The 17,999-nt window shown below is 44.4% G+C and overlaps 2 gene segments (V, D, J or C); both read left to right on the top strand.

Moving 5' to 3' along the window:
• Positions 1-3,345: 3,345 nt before the first annotated feature.
• Positions 3,346-16,278, top strand: LOC137359827 (T cell receptor beta variable 20-1-like). The segment is given in 4 exon segments: positions 3,346-6,477; positions 8,563-8,884; positions 9,353-10,766; positions 15,716-16,278. Coding segments are annotated over 2 exon segments (414 nt in total).
• A 560-nt stretch (positions 16,279-16,838) lies between these two features.
• Positions 16,839-17,677, top strand: LOC137359838 (immunoglobulin heavy variable 3-53-like). The segment is given in 2 exon segments: positions 16,839-16,886; positions 17,265-17,677. Coding segments are annotated over 2 exon segments (459 nt in total).
• The last annotated feature ends 322 nt before the right edge of the window (positions 17,678-17,999 follow it).

Here is a 17,999-nt window from a genome sequence, read left to right as displayed (position 1 = left end):
CACCATCCTGACTTGGAACTGTATCGGCCGTTCCTTCACTGTCGCTGGGTCAAAATCCTGGAACTCCCTTCCTAACAGCACTGTGGGTGTGCCCACCTTACATGGACTGCAGTGGTTCAAGAAGGCAGCTCACCACCACCTTCTCAAGGGCGATTAGGGATGGGCAATAATTGCTGGCCTGGCCAGTGACTCCCACATCCAATGAAATAATAAAAGAATGTTTGCAGATGTCACTAAAATCTTTGCACGGGTTAAGACAGTAGAGGGGTCCTGTGGAATCCAAAGTGATTTCCCTGTGGCAGGGGATAAGGCCACACAATGGCAACTGGCATTAAATTTAGGCAAATGTTGTGTTATGTACGTTGATGGGGCCAAAAATGAATCCAAGTATCACTTGCAGGGAAGATACTGAATGAGGCCAGCAGAGAATTATTCTGGTCTGATCATTGAAGGGTGAACACTGATGTAAAGAGCCTGCAGTTAAAGTTAACGGGCTTTTAGATTGTGTTAATGGAATCATCATGAATCAAATGACTAGATTTCAGAATAACATGAGAAATCGGAGCAGGAGTAGACCATTCGGCCCGTCGATCCTACTCTGTCATTCAATTCCATCATGACTGATCCTCTAACTCAACTCCACTTTTCCACCCGCTCCCCATATCCCTTCAGTCCATCAGTCACCACATATCTGTCTATCCCAGCCTTAAATATATTCAATAATGGAGCATCCACCACCCCCGGGGGTAGGGAATTCCAAAGATTTACCACCCTTTGAGTGAAGAAACCTCTCCTTATCTCAGTCCCAAATGCTTGGCCCCTCATCCTTAGGCTATACTAGATTCCCCAGCCAGGGGAAACAACTTCTCAGTGTCTACCCAGTCAAGCACCTTCAGAATCTTGTATGTTTCACTGAGATCACCTTTCATTCTTCTAAACTCCATAGACTACAGGCCCTCTCATATTAGGACAAACCTTTCATCCCAGGAAACAATGGAGTGACCCTTCGCTGTACTGCCACCAAGGCAAGTGTAGCCTTCCTCGGATGTGGAGACCAAAACTGCGTACAGTAAGGCAGATGTGATCTTACCAAAGCACTGGCCAATTGTAACAAGACTTCCTTATTCCTGTACTCCAATCCCACTTGCAATAAAGGCCAACAGGCCATTTGCCTTGCTAATTTCTTGCTGCACCTGCATGTGAAGTTACTGTGTTTCATGTAGGGGGACACCCAATTTTCTCTGAACAGCAACATCGAGAAGATTCACGCCTTGTAAAAAGTTATATTCTTGCAACCAAAGTGAACAACCTCAATTTTCCCCACATTATACTCCATCTGCCAATCACTTATTTTGAAATTATGCTGCCTAGTTCTAGATTCGCCCACCAGGGGGAAACATCCTCTCGGTTTCCACGCTGTCAATCCCCCTTAAAATATGACATGTTTCGATAAGATCACCTCTCATTCTTCTAAACTCCAGTGGGTATCGGCTCAAACTGCTCAACATTTCCTCATAAGACAATTATTCAGACCAAAACAGTCCACATTACTCCAGACTCGCCAACTTTAAGGGCATTTAAGTGGTCATTGGATAGACATATGGATGTAAATGGAATAGTGTAGGTCAGATGATCGGCGCAACATCGAGGGCCGAAGGGCCTGTACTGCGCTGTAATATTCTAATTCTAATTCTAACTAAGGCCCTGTACAGCTGTAGCAACACTTCCCTACTTTTGAATTCGATTCCCCTTGCAATAAACAACAACATTTCATTTGCCTTCCTAATCACGCGCTGTAACTACATGCTGACTTTTTGTGATTCACGTACCAGGACACCCAGATCCCTCTGTACTGTGGAGTCCTGCAGTGTCTCTCTATTTAAATAATATTCTGAATTCCCATTCTTCCTGCCAAATTGGGCAAGCTCACATTTGCCCACAGTATACTCCATCTGCCAATTTTTTGCCCAACTCACTTAACCTATCTATAACCCTCTGCAGACTCTTTGTACCCTCCTCACAATTTGTTTTCCTACCTAACTTTCGCATGGACAGCCAATCAAAAAATAAGGCAATATTCCATCGAAGGAAAGGTGGGAATGTTGGGAAGGGAAGAGGGAAAGTCGGGCTAAGGGGCTTGCAGCAATCTGCATAAATAACAGCAATGTTGCCGACGGAAGTGCTCCTCATTTGTTCACTCTGCTGACAGGCGTGGTCGAGGTACAGGATGGGCGGCCAATCATTCCACTCTCTTCATCACAAGTGGTGGCATTTCCATTTACCAGGCGCTGGCTTGTTGCTCAGTAAGGGCTGCCTCTCTGCTTCTGAGAAGGGCGATGGCACTCTCAGCTAAAAACATCTCAATCTTGGTCATCTTATTGCTTGGACATTGGATTTGGTGTAAGTACTATCCCTTCAGCAGGTGGAAGTAGATTCAATAGTAATCTCCCAAATGGCTATTGGATCAGGGCTTGGAGCAGGGAAATTGGGAGGGCAATGGGGTAGGAGCAGGGGCAAGTGCGACTAACTCGATAGCTCTTTCAAACAGCAGATACGATGGGCAGAACGGCCTCTTTCTATTCTGTTAGATTTTATGATTTATGCTACCATTTTCCTTCCATGATTCTGAATTACTTTCTTTTATGGAATGTGTTCCAGGGGTTCAGTCTGCACCCACTGTGATCCAGACTCCAGCTGCGGCTTCTATTCGACCGGGGAAGCCCCTCGCCCTCGGCTGCAGCTTGGAGGGAGCCAGCATGGGCAGCTACACCATGCACTGGTACAGGCAGGAGGGGAAGGCAGTAAAGTGGATGTGCAATGAGCACGGCAGCTGTGGGCCAGGCTTTGAGAAGCGGTTCACTGTGCAACAAGACTCTGCAAGCAACCGATTCTCCCTGCAGCTGGTCGACCCCCAGCCGACAGACACTGCGACCTACTACTGTGCAGCGAGTATGGGCACAGCGATACAACCCTGCGGCAGAGTGAGACAAAAACATCCTCACTCTCCCAACCTGCCCCTAAAACACCCACCTGTGAGAAGCATCGTCTGGAAAGCTCAGCAAACCATCGAGCCCCTGTGTATCCCTATTGGTGACCTTTGCAACACCATGTCATCTGAAAACACTTTACAGTCAGTTAGCCAGAAAGTCATACAGCCAGTATGGTACAGAAGGAGGCCATTCGGCCCATCGAGTCCATGCAATCCTGTCAAGCCCATTCCCCCTCTCTATCCCTGCGGCCCAGCAAGATTATCTCCTTCAGGTATCCATTCAATTTCCTTTTGAAATCATTCATTGTCTCCACTTCCAACACCCTGGTAGGCAGTCAATTCCCTGTTGTTACCACTCACTGTGTATAGAGGTTCTTCCTCAAATACCCCAGTATCTATTGTCCAGAATCATCAATCTTTGACCAATAGTCCTTGCACCATCCACTAATGGGAACAGGTTTACTCTGTCTACCTCAACTAACACTGTCACAATCTTGTTTCCTCTATCAGATCTCCTCTCAATTGCCTTTGCACCAAGGTAAACAACCCCAGATTCTCCAAAATAACCATGTAACATCCCTGGAACCATTCTGGTAAAATCTCCTCTGCACCCTGTCATGGACACTCACATCCTTCCTGAAGTGTGGTGACCAGAACTGAACGCAAACTTCCAGTTACAGCCTAACCAGAGCTTTGGAAATGTTCATCATAGCTTCCCAGCGCTTGTGCTCCATGCTTCCATTTATAAAGCCCAAGAACCCGAGTGCTTTACTAATCCCATATTCGTTGCTAGTACTTCTTCAAAGTGCAGCCACTGTTGCAAGATAGGAACAGTGGCAGCCAGTTTCTACAAAGCAAGATCCATCAAACAGGCAATAATGTCCAGATCATCTGTGGTTATTGTCGGAGCAATTTTGATTGGAGGATAATCATTGCTGAGGATTGCCCCCTCTGACTGTGCAGTTCTGCCCTTCTGGACATCAGAGGTTGTCCTCTGCACAGTCCCAGGATGTCACCAAAACAAAACCCAATACTAGCCAATGAAATGTTTCTCATTTGTTCAACACATTGACCTGTGTAGTCTAAGCACATGCTTTGTTGTTGGATCATTATGCATAGTTCCTTACATCCGGTGGCATCTGTGCCGAGGAGGACAATATTATTGGTAGCAAATTGGCCCCCTCTAACACTGCATCACAGGAGTAAAACAGCAACAAATTCAAGAAAAATACCAACAAATTCAACAACAACTTCAACAGGTGAAAAGCACCAACAAATTCAACAACTTCAGCAGGAAAAAAAAAATCAACGATTACAACAACAACTTCAGCAGGAGAAAAACACACAAATTCAACAACATTAGCGGGAAAAAAAATTCAACATATACAACAACAACTTCAGCAGGAGAAAAACACCAAAACATTCAACAACAAAGTCAGCAGGGATTAAAGAACACCAACAAATTCAACAACAACTACAGCAGGGAAAAAAAAAAATCAATGAATACAACAACAACTTCAGCAGGAGAAAAACACCAAAAAATTCAACAACAAAGTCAGCAGGCAGTAAAGAACACCAACAGATTCAACAACAACATCAGCAGGAAAAAACATCAACGAATACAACAACAACTTCAGCAACAGTTAAAAAGCCCCACAATTCAACAACAACTTCAGCAGTAGAAAAACACCAACAAATTCAACAATAACTTCAGCAGGAGAAAAACACCAACAAATACAACAACAACTTCAGCTGCAGTAAAACAAAACCCAACAAATCCAACAATAACTTCAGCAGGAGAGAAAAACACCAAAAATCCAACAACAACTTCAGTCGGAAGAAAGCACCAACAAATTCAACAACAACTTCAGTCAGAAGAAGGCACCAACTAATTCAACAACAACTTCAGTCAGAAGAAGGCACCAAGAAGTTCACCAACAACTTCAGTCGGAAGAAGACACCAACAAATTCAACAACATCTTCAGCAGGAGAACAACACCAACATTTAGGGGTGTTGAAAGGGATTGGTGAAGTAGGTGGAAATAACACAGCCGGCACATGAGCATTTTGTGGGAGTTTAGGATGGAGGGTTGCTCGGGAGTGTTAATGAGGGTTGCTGGATGGGAGCTCAGCCAAGTAACTGTGCATGTATCGCTTGCATGGAGGAGGCTGGGGTTAGCTACAGAGCAGTGAGGGGAAAGATTGAAACAGACCAGATGATGTGTCTGGGGGTGAGGACAGGCCATGCAGTGTACACACACCCGTGTTGAGGCCTCTATTCAATTATATTTCTCAATCTCTCTATCTGCTTTCATTCACAGGATGTGGTTGTGACACTGTTATGCAGAATTCAGTGCCCACCACCTCACCGTCCTTGAGAAGATGGCGATGAGCCAACCCCCATTGCTGTCTGTTCCCGTCACAGCTTTTGTACGACCGACTGTCTTGCCCGGCCAATGCAGAGGGCCTTTTAAGAATCAACCATATTGTTGTGGGACTGGAGTCACCTCTTAGGCCAGACCGGATAAGGATGGCAGGTTTCTTTATCTCAGTGACGATGAGTTTTTTGTCCAATACTGTAGGTTAATGTTCACCATGACTGAGAGCAGCTTTTCATCAATTCCAGCTTTATCTAATGAAGGGAATTGAAATAATCCAGCATGCTGGGATTTGAATTCACATCTCCAGGTTATTAGCCCAGGCCTTTACATTAATAGCCCAGGAACATAACACTTTGCTACCTTACCCTTTAACCTACTGTTTTGCCTCAGGCCTAGGAGTGGAAAAATACAAATGTGTGCAGGGCAAACCCACAGAACAGGCTGTTTTTTTTTCTTGCTGCATCCGTGAACATGTTGAAACATTTACAGCTGCACTCTGATAACCACACATCCTGACGGTGCCTTTCCTGTCTCTGTGTCTCTCTGTACAATGCGATTCTGTTGCTGTGTTGTGCTGACAAAGTCCTTCCACATGAGTATGCGAAGGAAACAGCGCAGAGGAATTTGCAGGTGGTTATGGCGACAAATTGAATTGACAGGAGAGATAGGAGGAGTTGCACTAGCTGGGTTGATCTTGCAGAGAGCTGGCATGGACTCGATGGGATGAATGGCCTCCTTCTGTACTGTAACCAGTCTCTGATTCTATGATCGATTCCCTGTGGTCGGAGAATCTGAAAATATCTTTGATCAGTTAATCAAGTGTGAAGGAAATGCAGCACCCAACATGTTTACATTGCTTGTTCTTTATTCCCTCGGGTAGAGAAGATTAAATGGTGATTTGACTGAGGTGTTTAAAATGATTGAATGGGTTGATCGGCGAGATGGAGATAAACTGCTTCCTCTTGTTGGGGGCGGGGCACGGGGGTAGAACAAGGTGGTCTAAACCCAAAATTCGAGCCAGGCTATTCAGGAGTGAAGTCAGGAAGTACTTCTTCACACAAAGGGGAGTGGACATCTGTATCCCGTGCGCAGATTAGTGCTTGGAAGGTAAATAAAATGTATTCATTTTGTACAAATGGTGTGATAGTGAATCCTTCAGAACAACAGTACTTTATTTTTAAGACTGGCAGCTAAACTATAAAAGCACGTGTTAGAGTGATATTTACCCCATACATGACAGTATTGTTGTTCATTACACCTCTGGATTTATCAGAATGTCTATTGCACCATCTATCTCTCTGTATCTCCCTTTCTCTGGATCTATCTATCTATGAATCTGCATATCTATCTTCATATCTATCTATCTCTCCGTCCATTTATCTGTCTCTCGATGCATCACTGTATCTATCTGTCTATCTATGTTATCCAATTATCTGTATATCTGCCTATTTCATTACCTATCTATATAGAATCTCTATCTATCAATATTTATTTACATATCTCTTTCTCTCTGTCTAACGATATATGTACCTCTATGTCTGTCCCTCCCACTCTCCCTTTCTCTCTGTCTCTCTTTCTCTCTCTCCCTGTCCTCTGAGCTCCTTCACGTCTGTTGTCCATGTATAGATTGTTGCTGTTTTTCTCCCTCTGTCTGTGTGCTTCCCTCTCTCTCTTACTCTCTCTCTCTGTCTCTGCTTCTCTCCTTTTTTCTCACTCTATATCATTCTATGTCTTTCTCTGAGTCTCTCTCTCTCTCTCTGTGCATCTCTCCCTCTCCCACCTCTCCCTTTTTACAATGAAACACGGGACATTTCGGGCACACAGGAGATCGTTCGGCCCATTGTGCCTGTCCCCTCATCGTGGCCGATGTCCAATTTAAATCTTGTCCCTGGGGGTATCTCTATCTTTCTCTCTCTCTCTCTCTCTCTCTCTGTTTTACAGATGTAGGGGCCGTGCTGAACCAACAGTCTCCCGCTTCCATATCCCATTCCCCAGGCTGTCCAGTCAATATCCAGTGTATTTACACAGAAGCAGTAGCTGGCTCCGCATTCTACCGGTACTGGTGGTATCTGGACCATAAGCCCGAGAACCTTTTCTATTCCACCTCTGCCGGAACGGTCATTCCCTCCGGTGAGGTGGACGGTTTCACCGCCAGGAGACCCGACAACACCCATTTTCACCTGGAGTCCTCCAGCCTGTGGGCGAATCAATCAGCCGTGTATTACTGTGCCTGGAGTCAGCACAGTGACTCAGAAAGGCGCCGGAGTTCAGCAAAAACTCTAAAGGAGGAGGAAAGCACTTGTGGGAGATAAACCTGTCTGTCTATCTCAGTGTCTTTCTGTCTCTCGGACTATCTGCGAGTTTCTGTGTCTCTTTGTGCGTCTCTGCATCTATCTATCTGTCTATCTGTCTATCGATCTGTATCTATCTATGTCTATCTATCTTTCTATCTATCTATGTGTCTATCAATCTATCTATAAATCTATCTGTGTCTATCTATCTTTGTGTTTGCCTGTCTGTCTGTCTGTCTCTCTGTCTCTATCTATCTATCTGTATCTATCAATCCATCTGTATCTATCTATCTATCTATCTATCTATCCATCTGTATCTATCTATTTATCGATCTAGCTGTCCATTTATGGTTATTTGCACCATTTATCTATCTATTTATCTCGATCATATATATATATTTGTCATCTCTGTCTCTCACAGTTTCATCTTCTTGCTCTCCTTCGACACAGAGTACAACAATACATTATGAATTATTAAAAATGCTGCAGCAATGTGCTCAGATCCTTCTCGTTAAGGCAGCCTCTACCTGTAAAAAACAGATTCCGAGGTGGGGTAAGTGGGTTCATGGTCCTGTTGAATGAGCTGTCGGTGGTTTATGACAAGAGTTACACATAGCTCCCTGTTGTACATGTCCCCAATGATTCATGCAATGCAAAAGTGAGACACCTCCCCAGATAGGTCTCTCACTGGAACACCTGTCTCCTGACGGCGGTTTGAGCATCTGTTTAAAACAGTTAACCCACTTCTTCATGACATTGTCGCTTTTCAAAGTATCTAAGATTTCACCCCAATGTAAAACATAACCCTTGAATTGTCGTTTAGCCCAGGGGAAATAAATCTTTATCTGCCTAATACAAAGAAGCAACTTGATGTGTCTTATATATTTATAAAATCATACAGCAGAGCCGAGGCCATTCAGCCCATCGAGCCTGGCCCAGCTGTTCGAAAGAGCTACCCTATACAACACCAATCAGACACAAGCAACGAGAGCCAGATACAAACGGGAAGCATTTCCTTATTCAAGCTCCTTCCGACCAGGGGGTGTTATTATTCTGTCATACCAGAAGTGAGGGGTCAGAAGGAAACCCTGTTTCCAGTGCTGTCATTTCCGCTCTCTGCTTTATCTTCAGCCGCCTGATATTGATTCATGAACAGATTCAGCCCCCAGTCTGCAGGATGCAGTTAGTCAAACTCTTCCTAATCGTCTGTTCTCTTCTTCCATGTAGGTATTCATTGTTCATAAAGATACCTCTGCTAAAATACATGCTGTGTTTTCATTCACTACTAACTTCTATCAAACTAGATTGATAAAACATCATTGCAGTCGATTTTCTGTCATTTCTTAAACTACATACTTTACTTTCACTGTAAATAATATTTACTTAATGAAATTGTTGACTGAATGAAAGTTACTTATATATTCGTGACGCTACTACAGCTATCTTTAACCGATAAGTTTGCCCTCATTCTGGGTTAATTTTTCTCTCTCATATCACTTGCTCCATTATTTTTCAGTCACGATATCTATCTGTTTATTATCTATATATCTACAAATATATCATTTAACTATTTATTGTCTGCCTATATAGTTATCTAGTATTATCTACTTATCTGTTTGGATAGTTATAGTTGGTTATCATATGTCACAATATGTTCCAAACTTTTTTAACTATTCTCCTTATTTCTCAAGGCAAAACTTTAGCAGAGGTGATACACCAGTGGCCAACTCTGGTGGCAGTGAAGGGAGGCGAACCAGCAGAATTAAACTGTTACCAGAATGACAGTAGTAAGAGCATTATGATGTGGTATCGGCAGTATGCCGGGCAGGAGCTCACCCTAATGGGCTATTCTTACACTGGAAGCTCACCCACGTACGAAGGAAAATTTGAAGAGGAGGTGAAGATTTTAAGGCCCGAGGACAAACGATGCAGCCTGAGGGTCCTCAAGGTTAAGGCTGCGGATGCGGCGGTGTATTACTGTGCAGCCAGTGAGCACAGCGCTGCAGACTGCCTTAGTGCCAGTACAAAAACCAACAGGGTGAACAAAACAACTGACTGACATACAGGAGCAGTGACAATGGTTAATGTCTCTCCCTGCCTCACCGGCCGTTTTCCAAGCTGGTGATTCCCGGATTCCAGAACCTTCATCAAGGGCTGAATGACAGGGAATGACAGAAGGTATGAGGAAGAGAGAGAAGGAAAGAAAGAGATGTGCCTCAGATCCCCTGCAAAATTTCAAAGTCCTCGTCTACACTGTTTAATTTCTGGCACTGAGTATGTTAAAACTGAGTCACAGTCACTTCCTATACTTGATTAATTAGAAGTTTAATTAATGATCTAAATAAGACAGATAGTTTACATCGCCATTGTGAAGTGATGGATAGAGTATCAATCATCTACAAGGCACAAGGTAGGAGTGTGATGGAATACTGTCCACCTGCCTGGATGGATGCAGCTCCAACAACACTCAGGAAGCTCAACACCATCCAGGACAAAGCAGCCCGGTTGTTCAGTACCCCATCTAGCACCTTCAACACTCACTCCCTTCACCACAGTGGCAGCAGTGTGTTCCATCTCCAAGATGCACTACAGCAACGCATCGAGTGTCCTTAGACAGCACCTTCCAAGCCCACCAACTCTACCACCAGATGGACAAGGGCAGTAGACTCATGGGAACACCACCACCTGCAAGTTCCCCTCCAAGCAACACACCATCCTGACTTGGAACTATATCGCCGTTTCTTCACTGTCACTGGGTAAAAATCATGGAACTCCCTTCCTAACAGCACTGTGGGTGTACCTACCCTACATGGACTGCAGTGTTTCAAGAAAGCAGCTCATCACCACCTTCTCAAGGGCAAACAATTGCTGGTCTTGCGAAAGAAATTCACGTCCCATGAACGAATAAGAAAAAACAATTATATCAGGTCTTCCAGGACTTCAAGACGCCCCAAAACAGTTAACAGCCAATTAAGAACTGGAAAATGATAGTCAGATCCTCTGCAACTTCTTCTCTTGCTTTGATTTTTTAAAATTCATTCTGGGGAGCTGGGTCCCTCTGAGAAGGCCAGTAGTTATTCAACATCACTCATTGCCCTGGAGAAGGTGTGTGTTGCCTTGTAGATAACTGAAGGATTTGCTAGGTAATTTCAGATAGCAGTGTACTTAAAACACGGAAGCCAACTGGTGTACAGTACCATGCCATAGGCAGCATAGACAGGCAGATAGATAGCTAGGAAGGCAGACAGGCAGACATTAGATAGATAGATAGATAGATAGATAGATAGATAGATAGATAGATAGATAGATAGATAGATAGATAGACAGACAGACAGTCAGGCAGATAGATAGATAGAAATACAGATGTGTAGACAGATTGATAGATAGACAGACAGATTGGTAGACAGATAGATGGACAAATAGTCAAATAGATTGTTAGACAGACAGATATGCAGATAGGTCGATATGAAGACAGACAGACAAAAGATAGGTAGATATGAAGACAGACAGATGGATTCATACAGATAGAAAGACAAATTGACACAGATAGACAGACAGACACACAGCCATGCAGCTGGATAGATAGAGATAAAGATAGACAGATAGCTACAGAGATAGATAGATAGCTATATAGATAAACAGACAGAGATCTTTTTCTCCCTTTCTCCATCTATCTCTATCACTGCCTCTCTTTTACTCTATCTGTTTTTCACCATATCATCCTCTCTGATTCTGTCTCGCACTATGTCTCTCGCTCATTCCTTGGCACTTTCACACACACTCTATCACTCCAATAGAATCATAGAAAGTTTAAGGAACAGCAAGAGGCCACTTGGCCCATCGTGTCGGTGGCGGCCGAAAAACAATCCACCTATTCATATCACACCTTCCAGCATTTGGTCCATAGCCCTGCAGATTACGGCACTTGAGGTGCATATCCAGACTCCTTTGAATGAGTTGAGAGTGTCTGCCTCAACTACCCTTTCAGGCTTTGAGTACCTGACACCCACTACCCTCTAAGGCTTTCCTTATCTCCCCTCTAATTCTTCTACCAATCACATTATATCTCTTCCCCCTCGTCACTGATCTCTCTGCCAAGATGAATAGACCCTTCACCTCCACTCTATCCAGGCCCCTTCAATATTTTGCACATTTCAAACAGACCTCCCCTCAGCTTTCTCTGTTCCAAGGAGAACAACCCCAGCCTATCCAATCTTTCCGCATAGCTCCATTTTCCAGTTCTGGCAACATCCTCGTAAATCCCCTCTGTACCCTCTCTAGTGCAATTACATTCTTTCTGCAATGAGGTGACCAGAACTGCACACAGTACTCAAGTTGTGGCCCAACCAATGAGTGATACAGTTCCAGCATAACCTCCCTGCTCTTGTATTCTGTACCTCAGCTAATAAAGGAACGGATTCCATATGCCTTCTTAACCACCTTATCGACCTGTCCTGCTACCTTCAGTGATCTGTAGACATTCACTCCAAGGTCCCTCACTTCCTCTGCACTTCTCAGTATTTTCCCATTAATCGTGTATTCCTTTGCCTTGTTTGACCACCCCAAATGCATCACCTCACACCTCTCCAAGTTGGATTCCATTTGCCACTCTTCTGCCCATCTGACAAGACCATCAATATCTTCCTGCAGCCTACACCAATCCTCCATGCGATCTACCACACGGCTAATCCTTGTGTTGTCTACATACATTTGGATTATGCCCCCCTACATTTACATCCAAATCGTTAATAAATACCACAAAAAGCAGGGAACCCAATACTGAGCCCTGTGCAACGCCACTGCAAACAGCCCTCCAGTCGCTAAAACAACCATCAACAATTACCCTTTGTTTCCTGCCACTGAGCCAATTTTGTATCCACCTTGCTGCATTTCCCTGGATCCCATGGGATTTTGTTTTTTTTAACCAGTCTGCCATGTGCAGCCTTTTCAAAAGCCTTGCTAAAATCCAGGTAGACCACGTCAACTGCACTACCCTCATCTATCTTCCTTGTTACTTCTTCAAAAAATTCGATCGAATTGATCAAACAAGTTCATCCCTTATCAAATCTATGCTGACTATCCTGGATTAATCTGTGCCTTTCTAAGTGACAGTTTATCCTGTCTCCCAGAATAGATTGCAATAATTTGCTCACTACTGAGGTCAGACTGACTGGCCTGTAATTAGTCAGTCTATCCTTCTCTCCCTTTTTAGACGGAGACACAACGTTAACAATTCTCCAATCCTCCGGCACCACACCTGTAATCAGTGAGGACTGCAAAAAGATGGTCAGATCCTCTGCTATATCTTCTCTTGCTTCTTTTTGCAGCCTAGGATTCATTTCATCCTGCCCTGGTGATTTATCAACTTTCATGGATGCTAATCCCATTAATGATTCCTCCCTCAGCTTCGCTCCCTTAAATCCAGAGCAACCAGCAGAAAGTGTCTTAGATCCGCCGCAAACATGCCATTCAATTTCATCGACGTTTACTATTTTCCTTCTGTCGCTGAGTATGTTTAAATTCTGGCACAATTACTGTTTTACATTTGATCAACTGCTTAATGAGCTCAACAAGACTGTGCGGCGGTGACTTGTGAAATCAGCAATCAATTATTGAATATAAGATAGTGAACTCATTAATCTGTTCAACCTTTTTTGGCAACAAAATTGTGAAGAATATACTGTTAACCATATAATATCTACACCCACTTCTACTCATGTAGATTTCACTATTCTGCTTTACATCTGTACAGATACTGGAAGGAAATTAGGACAAAGACTGAATTTGTATCGTTAATTCTGCGGGTAATAATCCTCTGCAGGAGAGGATGAAACACTGAGAAGGAGGATGAATTTCGGGAAGTGACTTGAAGAAGCCCACAGCATGGGTTTCACTGGGAAAGTAACAAACACAGCTTGTTGCAGTTGCGCCATGCTGCCACTGGTCGGCGCAGTGGCTCCACTATATTTCGCGCCACCACAGGCTTTGGCGCCGCTGATCAATGAGTCAATTCCTCTGCTTCTGCAATCTTTTCACTTTAAAGGCTAAACGCAGTTCGAGTTCCACTTTACAGTGATGTTATATGAGCCGCCTCCGAGGCCATCGAACTATCCACCTTCTTTTCCTCCACTACTGATTTTAATTTGCAAAAGGATGTGAATAATCGCCTGTTCTGCACCATAACCTCTGGAGTCACCCAAAGCAGCTATCGTTGCACCGCCCCTTGTTTTTTTCACCTACCCTCTCCAACACCTCGCTACCTTCAGAATTCCCCTCGCCTCGGCATGAAAGCAAGCTCACAAAGGCTTGTGAAGATATTTGCAGCAGAGTAGAAAGTGGGGTGCAAGGGGGTGGGGGGGGAATGGAGAGAAGAAACAAGTGGAAAGGGGCGGAAGGAAGCAAACAAAAGAATGGGGGACAACTTAAAAAGTAGGGGCGGGGAACATCTCAATGACGTTCTGCACTAGGGGAACTACAACTGCCTCTCACCCTTAAACCAGAGTAACCAACTGAAAGTGTCTCAGATCTGCACCAAACATCCCTTTCAACTTCACCACCTTTGCTATTTTCCTTCTGGCGCTGAGTAGGTTAAAATTGTGTCCCAATCACACTTCTACATTTGATCAACTGATTCATGATCTCAATAAAACTGTGAAATCAGCAATCAATCATTTGATAGAAGATAGTGAAGTCTTTAACCTGTTCCCTAGTTTGGGTGCCCAAGTGTTACTAATATGATGTTAACACTTTAATAATTCCACCCACTTGCAAGCATGTAGATTCCATTAGTTTATTTCACAGTTTTATAGATCCAGGTTCTCGTAGGAAATTCGGTCAAAGACCCAATTTCCTAAATTTCCTAAAACAAAAACCCTCACAACAGGCTGGGCTCAGACTGGGCTAATGTGACAGGGGGAAGCAGAGAGACACACTGAGAATACTATAAGATGGTGGAACTGATTGATAGGGTAGATTTACAGAGGAAGTTTCCACAAAGTCAATCCCATCACATACCGATTCGATACAGCATTAAGCCTATCACGCATTGATTAGGTACAGAGGCAAACCCATCACCGAGCAATAAGGTGCAGAGTAAAATCTCCCATTCACTGGTTAGATCAGGATGACAGACAAACAGTGTAACTCCCCTTTCCTCCCCTCACATCACTGCTATCTCAGAGGGATCCTCTGAGTTGCAGCAGTGTTAAAGTAACTCCAGACCCTGCCATCAATGGGAGGACACAGCCCGGCCGATTACTCAGGTCCTGGTTTAACCCCGCCCCAGATAAGTTCAGTCCCCTTGTGGGAGACAATGAACAAGTACAAAGAGATTTGCTCCTCCCATACGACCATTTAACAGTGGGGAGGAGGGGACAGTAAATCCCACTCAGAACATTGAGAGATTCCGCAATAAAACAGCTCAGTGATTTCACACAATGAACACATGGATCTGTCTCCCTCCAGAGATGACTGTGTCTCACCTCTGGGTTGTGTTGCTGGTGTTAAGGGGTAAGGTGGAACTGAACTGGGAGATGTCAGTGATCCTCACTGATCCTTCCCCGAATGTCCCCTTTGGGGTTTAACCCCCTTCGAGGTTTATTAACACCGTTTGGCTGTGTAGATTCTCTCTGCATCGGTTTATATATCATTCGGTCTATCTCTCTCTTTTTCTTCCTCTCTTTGTCACACTTTCTCTCTCCCCATCCTCTTTTTTCTTTCTTTTTCTAGTCTGACTCTCCTTTTGTCCGTTTCTCACTCTCTCTGTCCTTGTCTGCTTTCTTCTCTCTCTCTCTCTCTTTCTCTCACTCTTTACCTTTCTTTGTCCTATCGATTACCCTTGGTTTTACTTTTAACTTTCTGTCATGCTCTCTCTCTCTCTTTCTGCATGTCTCATTTTCTCTCACTCACTCTTTCTCCCTCTCTATTTTTCTGTCTTTATAACACGAATCTCTCTCTCTCTGTCTCTCTCTCACACATACTCCCACCTCTCCATTCCTTTGCCCCTTCATGGTGTATCATTCTTAACACCTCTCTTCTCACTTTGTGTTTTACAGATGTAGGAGCCGTGCTGATCCAACAGATTCCCCCTTCTATATCCCATTCCCCAGGATCTCCAGTCAGCATCGAGTGCATTTGCACTGAAGCAGCAGCTAACTCGTATTTCTACTGGTACCGATGGCACCCTGACAGTGAGCCTCAGGACCTTTTCTATTCTGACTACATCGACATGGTCACCCCCTCCGGTGAGGTGGACGGTTTCACCGCCAGGAGACCTGACAGCACTCACTTTTACCTGGAGTCCTCCGGCCTGTGGGAGAATCACTCAGCCGTGTATTACTGTGCCTGGAGTTTACACAGTGACTCAGAGAAATACAGCAGTTCAACAAAAACCCCAAAGGAGACAGGAATTAACTGTGGCAGAGTGATCTGTCTCTCTGTCTGCCTATGAGTCTGTCTGTCTCCTTGCATGTTTCTTTATCAATCTGTCTATCTAAACACACAACTGTCTGTCTGCATCTGTACATACATTTCACGCATCCACCTGTCTGCAACCTGTCTATCGATCTATCATCCACTAACCTCCCTGCCTCTATTCTTTACTTCATGACGTTAAATAAATGACATACCATTCACATCGATTAGTCGACCTACTCTCTGTAAATGTAGAAGAGTTCAACTCATTTTGAGTTATCAATAATGCCATGTCAATGATTGTCTCGCCTCTCTCTTCACTGCTGCCTCTATAAATTAACAAGTGCATGAGAAGAGGGGTGAAAAGGGGGTTTAAAGGGCAGAGCTGAAAGGGTGGAAGGAGGAGTGTGGGGAGCCGTTATGCTGTCTGAGGGAAAGGATTGGGACAAATCCCCTTCTCCAACACCTCGATACCTTCAGAGATCACCTGGCTTCGGTGTGAAAGCAAGCTCACAAAGAGATAGGAATGAGGATATTTACAGCGGAGCAGAAAGTGACGAGGGGGGAGGCAAGGGGAGAGAATAAAGAGGGAAACGGTGGCATAAAGAAGCAAGCAAAAGAATGGGGGACAACTTCAAGGTAGGGGCGGGGATCATTGCCTTGAGATAACTTCCTCTTATGACGATCCGCTCTGCCAACACCTCATCTCTCTCCCTCCCTTAAAACCCAGAGTAACCTGCAGAAAGTCTCTCAGATCCACAGCAAACATGCCTTTCAGTTTCATCCTCTTTGCTATTTCCATTCTGGCGCTGAGTAGGTGAAAATTCTGTCCCAATCACTCTTCTACATTTGATAATTGAAAGGGATGATTAATGATCTCAATATAACTGAGCGGCGGTGACTTGTTAAATCAGTAATCGATTATTTCATATCAGACAGTGAACTCATTAATCTGTCCCCGAGTTTGGGAAGACAAGTGTTATTAATATGATGTTAACACTTTAATGATTGCACCCACTTGCAAACTTGTCGATTCCACAATTCTATTTTACAGTTGTAAAGATCCAGGTGCTTGCAGGAAATTAGGACACAGACTGAATTTCCGTCGTTAATTCGGTGCAACACCGACGTCCGTCGTCGCAATAGTAACTCCATCGATACCAGTTCATTCCCTCTAATTTCTCTTTCTAGGTGTTTGCCGGGGTGATGTGATACATCAATGGCCTCAGTCACTGGCTGTTAAACAACCAGGACCCGTGGAAATGAACTGTCTGCAGAAAGGAAAGATTCGCGACTACATGTACTGGTATCGTCAGTCCCCCAGCAGAGGATTCCTCTCAATGGGCTCTGTTTACCTAGGCAGTGAAGCTCAGTATGAAGATGGCTTTAAGAGCGGGTTTGTTATTACCAGCACTCTGGACAATAAGAAATCCACTCTGACGATCGAGAGTGTGAACGCCACGGACGAGGCGGTGTATTTCTGTGCAGCTGCTGATGGGACACAGCGGTTCAGAGTCATTGGCCGCCTTGACAAAAACCCTCACACGTCTCCCTTCAAACGGGTGCATTTCACCCAGCATTCGGTGAAGAGCAGCCCTGGCTGATCGGATGCGGATCTGCACCTGTTCAGTGCCCGTTCGAGTGGCAGAACGCCCATGTTCTAACTCCCCACAACCTCCAGACAGACAACACACACTGTCTGTGCCCGCACCTGAATAATGGCCCTTTGAAATACAATTCAACCCGAACCTCAGATAGACCACACCTGGACAATTGTGCATACTGTGCACAATTCTCAGCTCGATATGCCTTGTGTAGACGACGCCTTAAGTGCTGAGGACAGTTCAGACTTCCAAATACCTTACTTAGAGCGCTTCTGGAGCCCTGTGTACAGTTCTGGTCTTCATCGACCTTGGGTGGACCAAA

The sequence above is a fragment of the Heterodontus francisci genome, unplaced genomic scaffold (genome assembly GCF_036365525.1).
Source record: "Heterodontus francisci isolate sHetFra1 unplaced genomic scaffold, sHetFra1.hap1 HAP1_SCAFFOLD_419, whole genome shotgun sequence".
Taxonomy (NCBI): domain Eukaryota; kingdom Metazoa; phylum Chordata; class Chondrichthyes; order Heterodontiformes; family Heterodontidae; genus Heterodontus; species Heterodontus francisci.
This window is presented reverse-complemented; position numbering and strand designations above follow the sequence as displayed.